This window comes from Lactuca virosa, chromosome 2 (assembly GCF_052849685.1).
Source record: "Lactuca virosa cultivar CGN04683 chromosome 2, Lactuca_virosa_CGN04683_v6, whole genome shotgun sequence".
NCBI lineage: Eukaryota > Viridiplantae > Streptophyta > Magnoliopsida > Asterales > Asteraceae > Lactuca > Lactuca virosa.
The window spans coordinates 2,972,258-2,994,241 of NC_136427.1; the positions used below are offsets into that span (position 1 = coordinate 2,972,258).

The 21,984-nt window shown below is 40.2% G+C and overlaps 1 protein-coding gene and 1 long non-coding RNA gene across 2 annotated transcripts; one reads left to right on the forward strand and one right to left on the reverse strand.

The window, feature by feature from the left end:
• Positions 1-512: 512 nt before the first annotated feature.
• BZIP60 (basic region/leucine zipper motif 60) lies at positions 513-2,083 on the forward strand. Its single transcript, XM_079077669.1, has 3 exons — positions 513-1,018; positions 1,277-1,500; positions 1,580-2,083. The coding sequence occupies exons 1-3, from the start codon at positions 624-626 to the stop codon at positions 1,852-1,854; spliced, it is 894 nt and encodes a 297-aa protein (XP_078933795.1). The 5' UTR covers positions 513-623; the 3' UTR covers positions 1,855-2,083.
• A 4,180-nt stretch (positions 2,084-6,263) lies between these two features.
• LOC145156226 (uncharacterized) lies at positions 6,264-8,222 on the reverse strand. The gene is made up of 3 exons (XR_013736549.1): positions 7,901-8,222; positions 7,726-7,810; positions 6,264-6,372 (listed from the first exon to the last, which is right to left on the reverse strand). It is a non-coding gene; the product is annotated as an uncharacterized LOC145156226 (long non-coding RNA).
• Between the last annotated feature and the right edge of the window lie 13,762 nt (positions 8,223-21,984).

Below are 21,984 nucleotides of genomic sequence, written 5' to 3' on the forward strand. Positions count from 1 at the left end.
ATCAACAAATTAACCCATTACATTTAAATAACATTAGTGATATAAAATCATCAACAACTAGCCCTTTGGAGGAAAGATCTAAAAGGGTTTCATGACTTGTGGGCTTGAAGAATGTATGTTTCCCTGTAGGACAAACAATCTTAAACCTGTCTTGTATAAAGTTGTAAAATACGAAAAAGCGTATATAGATAATAACATGTATTTATACAATTTGCTTTTGATACTTTTGGTTTTCCTAACATTGAAAATGATGAAGATCTTCAATCAAGTCTAGCATTCATATACTGTAATGTTATGACAAAAAAAACCCATGTACAAATTTAATAAAAGAAAAGTTTTGCAATCTAAAGAAAACATAATAAATAAATAAAAAACTAACAAACATTACCCTATTTTGTAATTGTAACGGGCTTTCAAAACTCAAAACCCTTGCAAATGCATGATGAAATGGTGAATTCTGATTGGATGAGTGACACGCGGTTTCCTTCGTCAATAAGATTGAAACGGAAAATCCCTAATTCCCAAATATTGATTTCCTGGAACCTTCCGCCCCTTGTTCCATATACATAACCTCCCTCACAAATCTTCTTCAAAAAACAACCCTTCTCCATGTAAATCTTTCTATGGAAGAGCAAATCGATTGGGACAACCTCTTTGACTTTGATGCCAGTTTCTCCGATCCCTCCCCTAACCCTATCCTTCCAATTTCATCACCAAATCACGCCAACAGCCAGTCTCCTTTGTCTGTCGATGATATCGAACAGTTGCTTTTAAACGATGACGACGAAATTCACAACGCTGATGCGTTGAACTCGGTTCAGGATGCGGTCGATGTGTTCTTCCATGATATTTTGCTTGATTCGCCTTTAGACGTCGAAAAGTCCGGTGAAGTTGTCGATATTTCTGATGGAGATAATTCGGTGGAGGATCAGAACAACGAAGCTATCGTTGATCACAAAGAAGAAAAGGAGAATTCCGATGATGATCCCAATGATCCCCTCGACAAGAAGCGTAAAAGGTATTTATGATTAACTAGTCTTTCGTATTTTGTTTTGGTTTTAAAAAACGTTGAAGGAAGTATCTTCCTAGATCTAGCTTAAATTGTAAGTTTTCATGCTTGATTTCGAATTTCGATCATGATCTGTATGCTATTACCAATATCTCGGCAAATTACATATTAGCAATATTCGAAGTTACCATTTGTCATCTCAATTTAAGTATTGCTTCAATTCATCATCATAGTTGACTTCGATTAAGCAACAAATGACTGTTTCAGGCAACTGAGGAACAAAGATGCAGCTCTAAGATCTCGAGAGAGGAAAAAGATGTACGTAAAAGATTTAGAGATGAAAAGTAGATACTATGAAGCGGAATGCAAGAGATTAAGTTCGATGCTCCAATGTTTCATGGCAGAAAATCAAGCACTACGTTTTTCATTACATAGTAGTAAGGCATACAATGCTTCCACAACCAAGCAGGAGTCTGCTGTGCTCTTATTGGGTATGTATCACATCTATAACTTTCATCCCATATCTACCATTGAAGTGAAATTGTATTGATTTGTGATTGTTTTTTGTAGAATCCCTGCTGTTGGGTTCCCTGCTTTGGTTGGTGTGCATAGTTTGCCAGCTCGTTCTTCCCAGCCTGCACCTGCAAAAACCAGGGGCAGCTCAACTGGAAACCGTGGTAGAAGAAAAGCTACTACCAAATCTGGTTGTAAGGAAGGAGGGAAGTAAAATCTGTAGAGAGTCTCTTTCCCTTTTGGTGGGAAAAAGATTCAAATCTTCAAGGTCAAGGATGAGATCAAGCCTTTGTTCTCTAGAATTTGTAAGCAAAATCCTAGTAGTTTTTTGATTTTTCTTTTATGGTTCTTTAACAAGACATGGATAATAAAAGAAAAGAGAATGAGAGACTTTTGAGGTGTTGGGCTTAAACTTTGTGATATTCATTTGGTCATCACTTGTTGATCGTGTCTATTTTTGGTTTTTTTGAATTTTTTTTTTTTTTTGTTGGTGATGACTGATTCTATGTAACATTATGGTAATTATTATGTTTATGTCAATTCTGTAAGGTGTTAATGACATATATGGGTAACCAAGTCTATACAAACTATCGTAGGGGATGATAAAAAGTTGATTGGGTCGAAATGGTTTCAGATTTGTTGTTTGATTGGGATCAAGAGTTTTGTCCGGAAGGTTTGCAAAATACACAGATTGGGATGGGCAATGGGGCATTGATGCTGAAATAGCCAAAAACAATATTCAAAACTCATAACTTACCAACAATATCTCATTTCTTTCGAGAGCTAGAACTAATTGCTAATTTATACCTCATAAATAGTTTTTTCCCCTCTCAATAATGCAATAGAAATTAAATTGCTTCTTATTTTTTTGTACCTATAAATGTTCTTGCCAAATAAAATTATGACAAGTGTCATCATTCCATATTTTTAACTCACTTTTTTAACTAACTCATTAAGACTATATTGGGAATATATCAAATAAAATTAAATTGAATGGTGATTTGTTATAATTTTAGTGGGTAGGAATAATTATAGACATAAAAGATAGAAAGTAATTTAATTTTTCATAATGCAATTACGATGGATAATCTTTTATAACTTTTCGTATAATAAAAAGTCATTCAAATTAGTTCAAGATAAAGTAAATAACGTTAGGTGTGACTTGACGGCCATGTAAACCCTCAAGCTTTTATGAAGGGTGTCATGTCGTTTGTAAGGCGTGACTTAAGGCGTCTATTTTGTATTCAATTAATAATTTTATATATATTTCCTATTATTATTCATTATTTATATACATATATGATTTAAGGTGACATTTTGTTAAAATACGTTGTCAAATACAAGCCTTGGAGTCACGACGAACAACAAACTTTTTAGAACATTGTTTAAAACTTATATATTTTCAACTTATATAATCTACTTTTTAGTTCCTTTGATAAATATGTACAAACCAAATAAAAACCGATTCAACTCAATGTCAGCCAAATAAAACATTGATTCCATTCCATGTCAAATCATACACAAAACAATTTTCAATTTCTTTAAATTCTATTTCCTTTGACAAATTTCATCCCTTCCAAAAATATTTTGCAACGCCGGTTAAGAATATGGGGAGATAAGGTGAGCACTGCGTTTGGGAGCTTCTAGTGTTTGACAAAACGTTTCGTTTTGAACAAAAAAATTTATTTGACGCTACAAACTTTTAATATTTAGTTTAAACAAAATGATCCAAATCTAAAAGATATCACATAACGTTTAACAAAATTACAAAACATTACCAGCTATCCATTATCAGCTAGTTTTGTCAAAATAGAAGTTTTATTAAATCATGAGTTTGGGAATTTAATTCTTTGTGATATTGGAAGCTTTTTTCATTTCATTCCAATGACACTTTTCATGATATTTTATAGAAATTCAGTTCTTTCTATTTTTCCAACCAAACACAGGAACCGAATGGAATTGAAAATAGAATTCCAACAAAAGCTAATGAAATGCAGAACACCCCAAAGAGGAATTTGGACCGATCAACTACAATGATTTACATTTTTGTTATATAGGGCCAATGTAAGAAATAATAACATACTTTCATATATGTGTATTACACTATAATACTTTTCATTTATAAAATTTAATATAGAATTGTATTTGGAGTTTTTCTTCTTTTCTTATGAAGGTATTGTACCATGGAAGTTTATATATTATAGCTAGTGGCGGACCTAGAAAGAAAAACCAGAGGTTGCACAAATTTAGGTGTTGGGTAATAGGAAAAAGTCTAATTTTCGATACACAATTTTCGTTACAAAATTCTTCATTAAAGGGTTTTACCGACAAATACATTAATTTACTAGGAAAAAATCTAATTTTCGATAGCATTTGGTTTATTAAGAGTTGTGATTGGAGTGTTAATTAGAGATAATTATCATATGTGTTAGGCGTAGGCTAGATCAGTGATTCGTGTACGAGGTTTATTTGCTTGCTTGCTTACGAGGTGAGTCTTCTCACTATACTTACCTAGAGTGGTAATCTTCGTGTGACCGGAGGGTCTTATGTGCTTATATTGATTATTCTGATATCCTGCATTATGTCTTTGTGATTTATGTTGTGTATTATACTGAGCTTACTGAGTTAGGACCGGAGGGTCCCACTGAGACACATTGACCGGAAGGTCTTATTCGAGCATAGCCATGAGAGGCTAATGAGATATGTAACACCCCAATTTTTACAACCAAAATTTTCGTTTTTTTAAAGTAATAATTATAAAATCATTTACTGAAAAACAACGTCATCATCGTTCAAGTCATCATACCATAAACACATGTCTCAAATCGTAACAGAAAGTAGTAATAATGTCAGAGTACAAATCTCATGAATCTCAAAATGCGGAAATCATGTGTGTGTGATGTGCTGCTACCGTGCCGGCTCCTTCCCCTTCGTGGAAGAGGTACCTGAAACAAAACTGAAAACTGTAAGCACAAAGCTTAGTGAGTTCCCCCATCATACCACATACCACACAATAACATATCTAGCCAATCATATCTGGGCGTTGGCCTCCCCTTCGGTCTATTTCAACCGGATAGTTGCCTAGCATATCTGGGTGCTGGCCTCCCCTTTCGGTCTATTTCAACCGGATAGTTGCCTAGCATATCTGGGTGTTGGCCTCCCCTTCGGTCTATTTCAACCGGATATCGAGGACTATTTCACCCCTACCACTACCATATAAAATCATAATATACTGGCACATATAACATAACAGATAGTGGCATACCAAATAATTATCACATTGACAATTTTCTAATTACGAACTCCTACCAGTGGGCCGACATTGTGGCCTTAGATCCACTTCTAATGGAAGGTAACTCACCTCGCCAAGCTGAGTGTCGAATCTCACGGGAAGTAACCTCTAACTGTTGCTCCGATGACTCCCGGCTATCCTAATCATAATAATACTTAGTCAGCATCTAGAACGTCACTTAGGGTAAAATGACCATTTTACCCCTCGGTCCGATTGGAACATTCATAAGTCCCAATTCTAGTTTATTAAGCCCAGCCCTTCTATGGCTCATCAAGGATTCCCTAAGGGCCCACTAATAGCCTAATTTCTGAATCGGGCCTTAACCCCCAAATGGGCCCAAAAAGTTCCGAGTCCTAATATAGTAATTCCAAAGGGTCCAATCATGGTCCAAAAGGCCCAATACTCTAATTCCAGATTCTTAAGTCCAAACTTTTACTTCACAGTGGGCCACGGGGCCCAAAAGCCCAAAACATCCATTCTGCATGCGTACGCGCGGCGTACTTGGCACGTACGCCCAGCGTACGCTTGCCTTGACCACAATGGGGAGTTGACCCAGTACGCGCGACGTACTAGGAAGTACGCCCAGCGTACTGGCCAACTTCTTTGGGACTTCACTATGACTTAATCCATTAAGTCTTAACGTCCAAAATGCAGATCCAGGTCCTTTAAGACCTCTTAGACCATAAAGTCATGAACTTTATGTGCTTGCATGCATGGTTGGGGGTCAAAACATGATTTTGGTCCTTCTAACAAACTTTAAGACCCACTAACACTTGCATGGTTGTGGCTTAACCACCAAGGTCCTATTTTTATGACTCTTAGTGCCTCTAAGATCCCAAAAGGACAACTATTTTGGTCTGAAATCATTAAGATGCAAAAAGCCTCAACAATGGAGTCCAAAAGTAACTTTAAACACCCCCCATAAACAAATCTAAGAATATAATGGCCAAGGTTGGAACTTGATACCTCAAATAAGTCAGAGATGGTGCTAATCTCCTGGATCTACAAGCTCTTGGTGGATCCTTGCTCCTTCTTCAAGCTCCTTTCTCTTCCAAAGCACCAACACTACACCAAAATACGCTTAAATACCTCCTAAATCACAAGAACACACAAAAGTAGGCTAGGGTTTTCGTGGAGGCTGTATAAGGGTGAAGGGAGGCTGAACAAACAGGGGTAATGTTCTATATATAGGGAGTAAACCCTAAATTTTAGGGTTTAAGCAGCTGCACACGTACGCTGGGCGTACGTGCATGGCCTCCGCGGTTCACTCTCACGAGTACGCTGGGCGTACTTGGCAATGTACGCCCCGCGTAAGATGTCACACCCCCAAACCAAGGATGGCGAAAACGTCCGGGGGTGGAGGACTTCATGTATAGTATCATAACAGCAATTGTAATAGTAATTCAAGCAAACACAACCAACATATATATAAAAAAATTTACATCATTGTATGAATTACATGTTTACGAATCAATCACAATATGTTGATAAAAAATGAAATAGTAGACGCCTTAGCGTCCCATCCTCAAAAGCACTTGATTACCTGTTTAATGATTTCCTGAGAATACAAGTTTTTGAAAAAAGTGTCAACACAAAGGTTGGTGAGTTCATAAGCTTTTCGTTTGTAAAAGTAGTATTTGTGTTAGAAAAATCCAATATTTTCCTTAATGTGTAAATGTAGTCTTAAAACCCAAAGACCGAAATGTACAAGTAATTTGTCATATTTATAGTAAAACAATGCAAGTTTAAATCGACATAAACTCGTTAAATTTTAATGAAGTCCCCGTAAATTCCAATGTTTGTTAATACTTTATGTGAGTTTATTATAACCATACTATGACCACGGTTGCCTAAAACGACGTTCTTCAGGCGTCGGAAATGTTATGACATTTGTCACCCCAGACCTATCGGTCTAACTGTTGCATGCAGTTTAGGTGTGGGTTTGTCAAACCCAATATAGATCTATACACAAGTATCACGCTCTCCCTCAAGGAGACTCTGGTTACAATACAAGACTTAATGGTAATTTGAAGTAAATGTCTCACAAAGTCATTAACGGAATTACGTGTTATGAAAACTTGGTACCGTATGGCCGTACCTTGCTTAATGAAAATATCCTTTGTATAAATGTACCCTTTTTAAATGTATGTGTTATGTAATGTATCATAAACTATACCTATTATGGTTTATCAACCAAGGGTAGTACGTGGTAATGTATGCAAACTATATTCAAAATAGTTTATTTAATGTTTGAATGTATCGATTGTACTTTGATTATAATCACTTGTTATTCTTTATATTTTATATGACCAAATCCATTTGTAAACTGATGTGTGTCTAAATATTAAGATAAAATGTCATATATTGCAGTAACATATAGTCACATAAAGATATACACTTTGCTCAACATGTTACAAGGTGAAATGAAATTAACAGTAACTTTTCGTTAAAAACAGTTTCTGTTACCGTTCTTAGAAAATTTATAGAAAAATCATCACAGCTCTAAATCCAAATCCGCAAATTTTGAGAGTTTGGAATATGAGTCTAGTTTTTTCATGAATTTTATCATGATTTTTAGTGATCTCTAACAGAGGTGAAAATGTTCATAATCACAGACTGGTCCGGGTTTGCCTCTGAAATGACAGGCAGTTTTGTAAAAATTACCATTAATTGTAGAAAAATCATTTGGAGATGTGCAAGTAGTCATTTTAAAGCTAAGAGTTTGAACTACTTGCACCTGAAACAGTTTTGGAAACTAAAATTTTTAAGTTGACCAAAACAGTCCGTGATTAACGTCCATCGTTTCTGATGCAATATGTTAGAAAAAGTTTAATTGTGTTCTTGATGATTTTACTTGTATTCCCCCCTTAAAACTTAAGAAAAACATGTAAATGTATGGGTATGAACTCACCTTATGTGGTTTCAGTAGATGAAAGTGAGAGAGAGGAAGTGTTCAACTCAAGAACACTAAGAAGATGTCTTGATGATTCGAAAATCTAACACCGAATAAGATGGAACTTGTGTAAGATATCAATAATTTGAGTAGAATGGAGTTTAATAATTATGTGAATGATGAAGATACTTACTAATTGAAGAAAGAAATCCCTGGAGAAAGCCTTGAAGTTCTTGAAGTTAAGAGAAAAGATGAGAGAATTTTGGAGAGTGTTCTTGGTTGCTAAGTGTAGAATGAAAGAGTTTTTATGGAGAATGAGGAGAGAGGATCAATCCTCCAGCTCTTAGAACGTGGGAAGAGCTGGAGATTGGCTGTAAAGGTCCACTAAGGAGACAAGGAGTAGTGGGAAAGAGTGGATGATCATAGAGTGAGGTGGTGGTGGCTTGCTTTTGTCATAAAATAAGGAAAAGCAAATATTCCCTCAATAATTAGTCCAACCACCAATTCTTTTAATACATTTTTATAAAAACCCTGGAGATTTATATATTTTGGGGCCTTAGTTTATAAAATAAAGTTTTGGGTGAAAATCCCACGTTAAAATAATGAAAAACGGAGTTAAAACGAAGTCGTAGTCGAAAAAACCGGAAAAATTATGACACGCAAACATGCATGTCGTCTTCTTTTATGACAGGGGCTTCCTTGATACTCATTGCGTGTCCTCAACACGCGAGTCGTAAGTTTACGACAGACAAATGTGTGTCGTCTTCCTTTATGACAGGGACTTCGGTCCTGAAGCTTCAGTTTTGGGTCCTTAAGCCTATTTTACCCGTTTTTACCCCGTTTCAAGTGGTTTTTGACCCAGTTAAGGGTCGGGATGGCCCGAATGATTACAAAAAATTAAAGGAACTTTTGAGAGAGATTTGGGAGAGATTTCAATTAGAAAGAGATAGAGTGAAAACGATTTAGAGAGGTTTCGTTTGTGATTAATTTGAGTGTCCGGCTTCACAACGCAAGGTTCGTAAACCCCATTAAACCGTGTTTTAGTGTCGTACACAATCCCGATGATTGTGCAATAGTGTTTTATCGCTTTGGTTCGTTGTTTAGCACTGTTAAGGCTAAGGAAAATCAAACACATGAACTTTCCAAATGAGGATTTCTCATTAAAATATCGAATTGTATAGTGATTACATAACGTAAACCCTAGCATACAAGGGTTATTGGAGTTGACCGGTTTGACTTATTGACTTTGAATTGACCGAAATTTGACGGTTGTCACATAAGAAGCTTCCCCAGCCCTCTAATAAATCCCAAAGGTCAAAGCCCAAACCAAACCATTCCATACTTCAATTAAGATGATCAATAATAATACCTGGAAAATCTCGGATGCTACAAATCTCCCCCACTTGAATTAGACTTCGTCCTGGAAGTCCGTTGCAACTGCTGAAAATAGCTCGGGGTAGTGCTCTCTCATCTCATCCTCCGGCTCCCAAGTCCATTCTGAGCCTTTGCGGTGCTGCCACTGCACCTTTACCAGCTCTACTTCCTTGTTCCTCAGCGCCTTCGTCTTCCTATCCAGAATGGCTATTGGTCGCTCTATGTAGTTCAGACTATCATCCACCTGAATATTCTCGAGAGGTACCTGATGGGTTTTGAGCATTCTAACACTCCTAAGTGTACATGCAACCCTAGAAAACCTTGGATCCATGTTTGTCTAAAATACATGCAAAATACGTTTTCCAAGGTTCATAAACCTATCTAGCAGACATGGGGAACTTTAAACATAAAAGATGGCTAGAATTACATACCTTGTAGTTAATTTGATTCCTTGAAAACCTTGAGAGCCTAGCACCCCAAGTGTGATGCCTCAAATGTTTCACACAACACCAAATGCTTTGGAATGACTTTGAGAGTATGTAGAACACTTCTAAAAATCGGCCTAGCCCTCTTTCTTTCTAGTGTAGCCGATTTTGGTGGTTAACATGTTCTTTATATAGTGTGTTACATTTAGGGTTACACCATGTAAACCCTAATGTAACATGACTCTTCATTTCCATGACCCATGGGTTTGTAACTCCCATGGAGCATCCTATGGACCTTTGGCCAACTTGATAACCCATGGAGCCTTTAGCCCACTATACAAGTTATGGATGATTTACATAATCAACCCATATATTTAATTAGTCTTCTTTTGATCACTTAATTAATTCCAAATTAATCTTTGATCAATACTAATTAAATAATACTATTAATATATTAGAACTTATAATATATTAATAAACCACAAGTGTTAATTATCTTATTTAGTCTATCCAAATGCATGATGCCATGCAACCCAAATGGACCATGCCGGGTCGGGTCAAGTACATACCATATATAGTTATGGACTTAGACACCTTATCCAACAGTACCACTGCAGAGTCGTCTACTAAGCATTTCCGCAGCTGGGAGACGTGAAAGGTGCTATGAATCTGACTAAGCTCGGCTGGAAGATCCAGCCTATATGCCACCTTGCCCACCCGGGCAGCAACCCTAAAAGGACCGATGTACCTGGGGCCCAACTTGCCTCGCTTCCCGAACCGGATGACACCTTTCCAAGGTGACACCTTCAGGAGGACCATATCCCCGACCTGGAATTCCAGGTCCAAATGACGCTTGTCGGCATAACTTTTCTACCGACTCTGGGCAGTCTGAAGCCTGCTCCTGACCTGCTCCATGCTCTCTGTAGTCTTGTGTACCACTTCGGTACTCCCCATGACTCTCTGCCCCACCTCACCCCAGCAAATCGGGGTCCTGCACTTCCTCCCGTATAACATCTCGAAGGGAGGAAAATCGATACTCGCGTGGTAGCTGTTGTTGTAGGAGAACTCAGCTAATGGAAGGTAGGTATCGCTACCACCGAAGTCTAAAACGCATGCCCGCAGCATATCCTCCAGAGTCTGGATGGTCCACTCGCTCTGACCATCCGTCTGCGGGTGAAAAGCGGTGCTAAAGTGCAGACGAGTACCCAACTTGTCGTGGAATTTCTTCCAGAATCTGGATGTGAACCGCACATCTCTGTCAGAAATCACAGAGACTGGCACTCCGTGTTGGGCTACAACCTCTCGAATATAAATACCGGCCAGCTTCTCGGCCGAAATGCTCTCTTGGATCGGTATGAAATGGGCACTCTTGGTCAACCGATCCACGATGACACATATGGAATCCACTCCCCGCGCGGTCCATGGAAGCTTGGTGATGAAATCCATGGTAATATCCTCCCATTTCCACATGGGAATATCTAGCGGCTGCATCTTGCTGTGTGGCCTCTGGTGCTCGGCCTTGACCTTCCTGCAGGTCAAGCACCGCTCTACATACCATGCTACATCCCACTTCATGTAGGGCCACCAGTAACCAGGGCGAAGATCCCTATACATCTTTGTCGCCCCGGGATGAATAGAAAACCTGGATTTGTGCGCCTCCTCCATCAGAACCTGACGCACACCCCCATGATAGGGAACTCACACCCTACGATGTAGCGTCAACAACCCACGAATATCGTAGTCGAAGGAGGGAACATGTCCCACAATACACTCGCTCTTCCGATGTTCCTCCTTCATAGCCTCCTGTTGGGCCTCTCGGATCTGCTCCAGAAGCGGAGTCACCACTGTCATCCGCAAGCAAACGTCTCTGATCGGGGCATCCTTGCGCCTAAGAGCATCGGCCACCACATTGGTCTTCCCCGGGTGGTAGAGGATCTCACAATCGTAATCCTTCACCACATCTAGCCACCGACGCTGCCTCATGTTCAGATTCGGCTGGTCCATAAGGTACCTCAGACTCTTGTGATCCGTGTAAATGGTACAACGGACCCCATAGAGGTAGTGTCGCCAAATCTTGAGGGCGAAAACAACCGCCCCCAACTCCAAATCGTGCGTCGGGTAGTTCGCCTCGTGAGGCTTCAGTTGCCTCGAGGCGTAGGCGATGACGTGCCCTCTCTGCATCAGTACTGCGCCCAAAACCGAAATGGACGCATCGCAGTACACCACAAAATCCTCCACGCCCTCCGGCAGGGCGAGGATCAACGCCTCGCATAGTCTCTGTCTCAATGTCTCAAACGCTGCCTGCTGCTCAGGCCCCCAGCGAAAAACAACAACTTTTTTCGTCAGTCGGGTCAGGGGTACGACTATCTTGGAGAAATCATGAATAAATCTCCGATAATAGTCTGCCAAACCCAGGAAACTTTGAATCTCAGATGGAGACTTCAGAACCTCCCATCTCATCACGACCTCTACTTTGGCCGGGTTAACCAAAATGTCGTTCTGGTTGACAAGGTGCCCAAGAAACTGCACCCCGCGCAACCAGAACTCGCACTTGGAGAACTTGGCGTTCAAGCTCTCCCTCCTCAAGATATCCAACACCTCTCAGAAGTGCTCCTCGTGCTACTCCTACGTCTTGGAGTAAACCAAGATGTCATCGATGAAAACTATCACAGACCGATCCAGCATCGGTCTGAATACGCGGTTCATGAGGTCCATGAACGCGGCAGGAGCATTAGTGAGCCCGAAGGGCATCACCACGAACTCATAGTGGCCATAGCGAGTCCGGAACGCAGTCTTCTGTACATCCTCGTTTCTGCCCCTCATCTGATGGTAGCCTGAACGTAAATCTATCTTGGAAAACCAAGATGCCCCCTGTAGCTAGTCGAAAAGATCATCAATCCTCGGGAGTGGATAACGGTTCTTCACCGTTACCTTGTTCAGCTCCCGGTAATCTATACACATCCGATGCGACCCGTCCTTCTTCTTCACAAACAAAATCAGGGCTCCCCAGGGTGAACTGCTCGGTCTAATAAATCCTTTGCCTAACAGCTCCTGTAGCTGTGTAGACAACTCCTGCATCTCGGGAGGAGCCAACCGATACGGTGCCTTGGTTATCGGGGCAGCACCAGGGACCAGTTCGATCCTGAACTCCACCTGTCTCTCCGGAGGTATCCCAGGCAGCTCCTCTGGGAATACATCCGCGTATTCTCGCACCACCGGTACATCGCTCACCGTCTCCTTACCCACCTCCCGGGTATCCATGACATAGGCGACATATCCGGCGCAACCCTGCTGTAGGTAGTGCCTAGCCCTTGCTGCTGAGCATAGGGCTGGTCCATACTGTGGCCTCTCGCCCTGAATCACCAGCTCTCCCCCACTTGGGGTCCTGACACGTACCAACTACTGCGCACAGTCGATCACAGCCCCATTAGGGATCAACCAATCCATACCGATGATGATCTTGTTCCCACGCAACGGTGTGGGAACCAAGTCTACCAGATAGCGCTCCTCGAACAACCTCAAAACACAATCTCTGAAAACCTCCGATGCTCGGACTGATCGGTCGTCGACAATCTCGACCTCTAGAGGGCAATCCAAGATGCCCGTAGACTCAGGGAACCTCTTGCTAAGTGCAAGAGAGACAAATGATCGGGTAGCACCCGAATCAAACAACACCTGAACTGGGATACCGTTCACATGGAACGATCCTATACAAAGCACATAACATAGCACATAAATATCATAAACAACATAAAATAAAAGCTAGGGAGAAGAAATCATACCCGTCACCACATCGGGTGTGGCGCGTGCCTCCTCGGTAGTCAACTGGAAGGCTCGACTCCTCACAACTGGAGCCTCCTGTTGGATAAGGTGTATAAGTCCATAACTATTTCTGGTATGTACTTGACCCGACCCGGCATGGTCCATTTGGGTTGCATGGCACCATGCAATTCGATAAACTAAAATGAGAGAAATAACACTTATGGTTTATTAATATAATATAAGTTCTAATATATTAATAATATTATTTAATTAGTTTGATCAAGAATTAATTTAGAATTAATTAAGTGATCAAAAGATAACTAATTAAATATATGGGTAGATTATGTAAATCTTCCATATCTTATATAGTGGGCTAAGAGGCTCCATGGATTATCAAGTTGGGTTCCACCCATAGGATGCTCCATGGGAGTTACAAACCCATGGGTCATGGAAATGAAGAGTCATGACACATTAGGGTTTACATGGTGTAACCCTAGATGTGTCAACACTATATAAGAAACCCATTCTCCACCAAAATCGGCTACACATAAGAAACAAGAGGGCTAGGCCGATTTTAGAAGTGTGTATTCTCTCTAAAGTCATTCCAAAAGCATTTGGTGTTGTGTGAAGCATTTGAGGCATCACACTTGGGGTGCTAGGCTCACAAGGTTTCAAGGATCATAAGCAACAACAAGGTAAGTTATTCTATCTTTCATGCAAGTTAAAATTTGTTCCCCATGTATGCTAGATAGGAATATAACCTTGGAATTCAACTTTGCATGATAATTAGACAAACATAGATCCAAGGTTATTAGGGTTGCATGTACACTTAGGAAGTGTTAGAATGCTCAAAACCCATCAGTGGTATCAGAGCCAGGTTCGTTTGTTGTTGTTGTTTTTTTTTTGTGCAAACAGCTTGAAAAAAAATCGTTTTTCTGTTTTCTGCTCGTATGAAAGTTTGCACATTTGTTGCTGGAAATGGACTAGAAACATTACCCTAAACTGTTTTGATGTTTTAAAGCTTGTTTTAGATGGTGTAATGTTTATGCTAATCCATTTACAATGGCAATTATTAAAATTACAAGTTTTTTTAAGTGTAATTTTTGATACCTGAAAGTGTTCATATTCATGTTCTTGAACTTATGAAGATTAGATGATCATAGGAATTGTTTGTAACCTTCATGGTAGTTTAATTCATGATCATAATATGTTTTAATGGAGTCCATAACTTGTCCTCAAGTTATGGAAAACCAAAAGTCTCACTTTTATTAAAGCCATTAAAAGAACACAAGAGTTTTAAAAATGAAGAGTCTTCATTTTTATTACTCAATTAATTCATAAGTTATAAGAAATGAAAAGTTTTGGAAGTTTACAAAACTTGCCCTCAAGTTTTGGAACATGTAAAGTCTTGATTAAAACTTTAGTTCCAACCCTTAGAATTTTAAAAGTTAAAATTCAACCCTTATACTTTATAATATTATAAGTTACTAATATATATATATATATATGTATAATGTCAAGTCGTCTTACCGCTAGTACGCCTCATTCACGAAGTCGGTCTATAAGGGGGGTATAAGGTTGTTGCCTATAAAATGGCAACTTAATGGGTGTCCACTCTCACCCACCGCTTCCTTGATCGGTGGAGGGTCGTTAGCCGAACGGGTAAGACAAGGACTTATAAATTCTCATTAAAAGTATGATGAATATTATAAAGTAACTAAATGCTTTTATTAAATTCCCAATCTTAGTTACTTTAGGAAAATGTGAGTAAGGTGCTAATCCATGAAATTACACTTTACACTTTGGTTAAGTCGTTGGTGGAGCGTGTGTGGTTAACCGGCACACTAACTTGGACTTAACAAGGTAGGTAAAGGGTGACTTAAGGTTTACCATAGCATCGGTGGAGCGTGTGTGGTTTACCGGCACATCGATTGAGTGATAAACCTTGAGGGTACCAAGTGATTTGCATGGTTACTTCACACCTCGTTTTGTGATCCTCGGTATCCCAGTCACAAAACTTGGAGGGCACACTCGAGATTGAAACATGCCTTTGAAAAGTTCATTGAATCTCAAAAGAATCTATGAATTTCTAAGAACCAATTAAAAACCTAATATGTATATTTCGTTTTTCATGGTGGAAATTGGTGAATCGTCATTCACCTACCTTTGAAATATGTTATAGCTTGGATTACGACATACCTCTTCTAAGTTATAATATATTGTGATTGGATCCTAGCCTTAATATTACATTTGGGTGTTTTATTAAGGACTCTCTTAATATCTAAACTAATCTTGTTCTCTTCTTTCAGATGTCTTCAAACAATGCTGCTTCTGGCTCTCATCCTAATGGCTCCTTTACCCTTATGAACTTGTGTGGGAAAGTCACTTTTGATGGATCCAACTTCAATGAATGGATCAGAAACATCAGGATGATTACCCGCTACGAGGACAAAGAATATGTCCTTGACAAGGAGCTTAAGGAGATTGATGAGACCACTGCAACTCCCCAGGAGATCGCTGACTTCCGGGCACATGAAAGGGATGCTACAAAAGTGGCATGCATCATGTTGGCCACCATGACATCGGAACTCCAAAAGTCCTATGAGGACTTCTACCCTTTTGAAATGCACCAAGATCTGATGGAAAGATACCATCAAAGTGCACGACAAGAGAGGTATGAAATCATATGCTCTATCATAACAACCATGATGAAGGACGGGGAATCCGTCACGAGCCACATGCAGAAAATGCAAAGGTATGTGGATCGGTTGCTGAAGCTTAATGTGAACTTCCCTGAGGAGCTTGCAATAGATATCATTTTGCACTCCTTACCATCGTGCTATGATCAATTCCGCATGATATATCACATGAATAAGGAAGAGGTCACACTCAGCAAACTTCAGGGACTCCTTAAGACCGCAGAAACAGGTCTTAAGGGTAAGTCGGTTGTTAACACTCCTACTCCAAACTCCGCCCCGGTTTTGGCAATCGGGAAAGGTAGAGGGAAGAAGAGGAAGAGCTCTTCGAAGGGTACCGAGGCTAGGACCCTTGATGGCTCTTCTTCAAGTGGAACCAAGAAAGGTTTTGTCACTCCTTCTTCTGACCCTAAAGAGGCTGAATGCTTCTATTGTCATGAAAAGTCACATTGGAAGCGGAACTGCCCAAAGTACCAGCAAGATGTGAAGGATGGGAAAGTTAAACCCAACCATGCAGGTATTTACACTATCTTATCTAATAACTCACCCCATTCCAACTCTTGGGGTCCTTGATACCGGTTGTGGTATTCATATATGTTCTGATTTGCAGGGACTAAGAAGAAGTGAGAATGTGGAGCATGGAAGAATAAACTTAATCATGGGGAATAGGAAAGCTTTACCTGTCACCAAGATTGGAGTTTATACTTTATCGCTAAGTAGTGGGTTTAGTTTAGATTTGAATAAATGTTGTTATTCGCCAGAAATGGCAAGAAATATTATTTCCTTTCATGCATTGTATAAACAAGGTTTCACCTTTTCATTTGATAATGAAGTTGGTTCGATTAATGCTTTCTTTAATAATGTTCTTTATTTTAAAGCATTACCTTGTGATGGTGTGTATAAAATTGTATCTGTGGTTGATAACTTAGGAAATAATGTATTGTGTATTGATTCTGTTAATGATAATAACTTGGATAAAGCATCATGATGGCATTGTCGTCTTGGACATATAAGCAAGAAACGCATAGGCCAACTCCAAAAGGATGGAGTATTGGAGTCATTTGACCTAAAGTCAGATGATAGTTGCGAATCATGCTTACTTGGAAAAATGACAAAGTCACCCTTCACAGGTTCTTGTGAGAGGGGTGAAGGTTTGTTGGATCTTATACACACGGATGTGTGTGAGCCCTTCAAACATGCCACAAGGGATGCTAATCGTTATTATTTGACTTTTACTGATGATTACAGTAGATATGGATATGTCTACTTAATCAAGCATAAGTCAGAGACTTTTGAGAGGTTTAAAGAGTTTAAACAGGAAGTCGAGAATCAATTGGGCAGGAACATTAAGATGCTTCGATCCGATCGAGGTGGTGAGTATCTTAGTTCAGAGTTCCTCGACTATCTTAGGGAATGTGGGATTGTCTCACAGATGACACCTCCCAGGACACCGCAGTTGAATCGTGTAGCTGAGAGGCGTAATCGAACCTTGTTGGATATGGTTCGTTCCATGATGAGTCGAGCTTTGCTACCAATCTCATTTTGGGGGTATGCCTTAGAGACTGCCGCCCATATCCTTAATCTAGTTCCCACAAAGAAAGTTGCCAAAACTCCTCATGAGATGTGGACTGGTAAAGTACCCAAACTAGTCCACATTAAGATTTGGGGTTGCGAGGCTTTCGTGAGATGCGAGACTCATGATAAGCTCGAACCTCGAAGTGAGAGGTGTATTTTCATCGGCTACCCACAGAATTCCTTTGGTTACCTCTTCTACAGACCTAGTGAGAATGTGGTCTTTGTAGCTAGGAGGGCTTTCTTTCGAGAGAGAGAGAGTTCATAAGCCAAGGAGACAGTGGGAGGCAAGTTGACCTTGAAGAAATTCAAGAGTCAAGTGGTGAAGGAACTTCAAACCCTAGCACTCAACTTGAGGAGGAAACTTCTGTTGAGCCAATTGACAAGTCTGTACCTCTGAGGCGTTCCACAAGGGTTAGGAATGCACCTGAGCATTACTATGGATTCCATATTACTGCGGAAGGTGATACACTTATCAGTGATGAGACACTGATAGGTCTGGATGAACCTAACAGCCATGGCAGGCCCTGAGTCAGCCAAGTGGAAAGAGGCAATGGACAGCGAGATACAGTCCATGTATGACAATCAAGTTTGGAACTTGGTTGAGAATGTACCAGGTCATAAGACTGTAGGGTGCAAATGGATCTTCAAGAAGAAGACCGACATGGATGGTAATGTACACACTTATAAGGCACGACTGGTTGCAAAGGGTTTCTCACAAACTCCGGGAGTTGATTATGATGAGACCTTTTCTCCAGTGGCCAAAATTAAGTCTATTAGGGTTCTGTTAGCCATAGCCGCATTTCATGACTATGAAATATGGCAAATGGATGTCAAAACCGCTTTCCTTAATGGAAAGTTGGCTGAGGATGTTTACATGAGTCAGCCAGAGGGTTTTGTCAACACAGAGTACCTTAATAGAGTGTGTAAGCTTGAGAAATACATTTATGGGTTAAAGCAAGCACCTCGCAGATGGAATCTTTGCTTTGATGAGAAAGTCAAGGAATTTGGTTTTTCTAGGAGTAAAGATGAATCTTGTGTATATGTCAAGGCTAGTGGGAGTATAGTTAGCTTTTTGGTATTGTATGTGGATGCCATACTACTCATAGGAAATGACATCCCAACTCTGTAGGAAGTTAAGTCCTGGCTTGGGAAGTGTTTCTCTATGAAGGACCTAGGAGAAGTTGCCTATATTCTAGGGATAAGGATCTTGAGAGACCGGAGTAAAAGACTAATTCGACTTAGTCAGAGTACTTACTTGGATAAGGTGTTGAAGAGATTCGGCATGCAGGACTCCAAGAAAGGAGAGTTACCCATCCAGAGTAATGCCAAATTGAGTAAGACACAAAGCCCTAGTACTGAGGCTGAGATAGCATAAATGAGTCGAATACCTTATGCTTCAGCTGTAGGATCGATCATGTATGCTATGACGTGTACTCGACCTGATGTAGCCTTTGCTTTGAGCATGGTTAGCAGGTATCAGGGGAACCCTGGCAAGGCACACTGGACTGCGGTAAAGAATATCCTCAAGTACCTACGGAGGACTAAGGACTGGGTCCTTACCCTCGGAGGGAGTGAAGACTTGAGAGTTGTAGGGTATAGTGATGCTAGCTTTCAGACTGATAGAGATAATTTCCGCTCTCAGTCAGGCTGGGTCTTTACCTTAAATGGAGGAGCAATTTCTTGGAAGAGTTCCAAGCAAGAGACAGTGGCTGATTCAACTTCCGAATCAGAGTATATAGCAGCTAGCGAGGCAGCAAAGGAGGCGATATGGCTGAAGAACTTCATTGGAGACCTTGGAGTTGTACCAGCTATTAAAGAGCCAATGGAAATTTTCTGTGATAGTGAAAGTGCAGTTGCCTTAGCCAAGGAACCAAGGGATCACGGGAGATCCAGACACATCGACAGAAAATACCATTTCATCAGACATCGAATAGAAGAAGGACTCCTCGTGGCAAAGAGGGTATCATCGGATGAGAATCCAGCAGATCCCCTCACGAAGGGACTGACTCGGGTTAAGCATCTCCAGCATGCTCGGAGCATAGGGCTGAAGGATGATATTAGATTTAGTAGTTAGATAACCTTGAAATTTGTAAAGTGTAATTGACATTAGATGATGAATAAAAGGTGTTTTATTTATGAGTAAAGTGTTGCTATCTCTTGTCGATCGTTTACTATATTTCTTTTGCATGTTTTGACTTCCAGAATAATTATGTTTGGTATATCATATTATTCGAACCTCCACAGTCGGTCATATGTCGGAAGTAGGTATGAATCAAGACTGTCATGATTGGTTGCAGAGGTCTAAGTTGTTGGACATGGCTATAACACTCATGAGTGCTCATAAGTTCTGAGCATTGGACTCAACCCACGCTCACTGGAATCACTTCATGGAATTTATCTCGAGTGATCGTGAGACGGTAATATCATATAAGTATTCAAACCTAGAGATATGATTTGTTACTTATGAGTTGGTTATGCATTGATTGTACGTTAACGCATTGGTAACTCGATGTTATAAAACGTGCTTTTGTGTATAATTCAATGAGTGGTAGAACAAACATATGAGTCGAAGTTTATCTGTTCCTTCTTGGATTAGAAGCTGATATCTGGGCCCCTCGATGATTTTGTTTTGACCTATGTACCGGGCCCGGTCAGAACTAAGTTGATGTGTTCAATTAAGTTCTTTGTCAAACAAATCAGAAATCGGGAAACAAACTGCTGGACAATAAGTAAGACATTGTTCCATGTATTTGTCCGGCTGATATCTAGAACAGAGGATTATATGATCACTTATCTTAAATGGCGTATCATCATCTTCTCAGTTCCGAGAGACCTTGAAAGAGCTACGATTGCCGATCGGTTCCTGAAGTATTACAGTTATAGTTATTAGACTTATCCAAGTGGGAGACTGTTGGATAAGGTGTATAAGTCCATAACTATTTCTGGTATGTACTTGACTTGACCCGGCATGGTCCATTTGGGTTGCATGGCACCATGCAATTGGATAAACTAAAATGAGAGAAATAACACTTATGGTTTATTAATATATTATAAGTTCTAATATATTAATAATATTATTTAATTAGTTTGATCAAGAATTAATTTAGAATTAATTAAGTGATCAAAAGATAACTAATTAAATATATGGGTAGATTATGTAAATCTTCCATATCTTATATAGTGGGCTAAGAGGCTCCATGGATTATCAAGTTGGGTTCCACCCATAGGATGCTCCATGGATGCTCCATGGGAGTTACAAACCCATGGATGGAAATGAAGAGTTATGACACATTAGGGTTTACATGTTGTAACCCTAGATGTGTCAACACTATATAAGAAACCCATTCTCCACCAAAATCGGCTACACATAAGAAACAAGAGGGCTAGGCCGATTTTAGAAGTGTGTATTCTCTCTAAAGTCATTCCAAAAGCATTTGGTGTTGTGTGAAGCATTTGAGGCATCACACTTGGGGTGCTAGGCTCACAAGGTTTCAAGGATCATAAGCAACAACAAGGTAAGTTATTCTATCTTTCATGCAAGTTAAAATTTGTTCCCCATGTATGCTAGATAGGAATATAACCTTGGAATTCATCTTTGCATGATAATTAGACAAACATAGATCCAAGGTTATTAGGGTTGCATGTACACTTAGGAAGTGTTAGAATGCTCAAAACCCATCACCTCCGACTTGCCCTGCCGGCCACCGGTGATGCGCAGGGTCGCTGGAGCTGCCGCTGCCACTGGCGCTGTTGCTGTCAATCTCGGGCAGTTGGCCTTTTTATGGCCTCGTTGGTTGCAGTGAAAGAACACCAACTCCGATATCGGAATGGTGGGGGTAGGGGTTGTACAATCCTTGCTAAAGTGCCCCATCTTGCCGCACTTGTAGCATCCCGAACCCCCAGTCCTACATGCTCCCTCATGCGATTTTTCGCATTCCCCACAGCGGCCCAGGCCCTGCTGTCCCTTCGACCCAGCGTCGAATCCCTTGGGGTTCTTCCCCGAAACCCCAGTCACCCGCTCAGTCTTCGCCTTCCTCTTCCGGATGTGCTCTGTAGAGACAATGAACATGGTTTGGCATGCGGAATTAAAGTTTGCACAATGAACATGGTGATTTGGGTGTTCAAGAGATGTATTGAATATGTATTGTGTTACAAAAAGGGACATAGATCTACATCTACATAAATAACACACACTCACACACTCACTTTTACATCTCTCAAGCACACCTCTACAAGTGGACAAACCCACCTTATATAGAGGTGTTTACATGTCTCTCTCTCACTCTCACTAACTCATGAGTCTAAAGGCTAAGGCACCACATGCAAGTGGGTCTACACAAGTCAACCCATTACAAAGTCATACATGAAGAACTTTGTACCCCAACATTCTCCCCCTCAAAGTTAGGAATGGATGACCCACTTCAAATCTTCCAAAATCAAGCAAC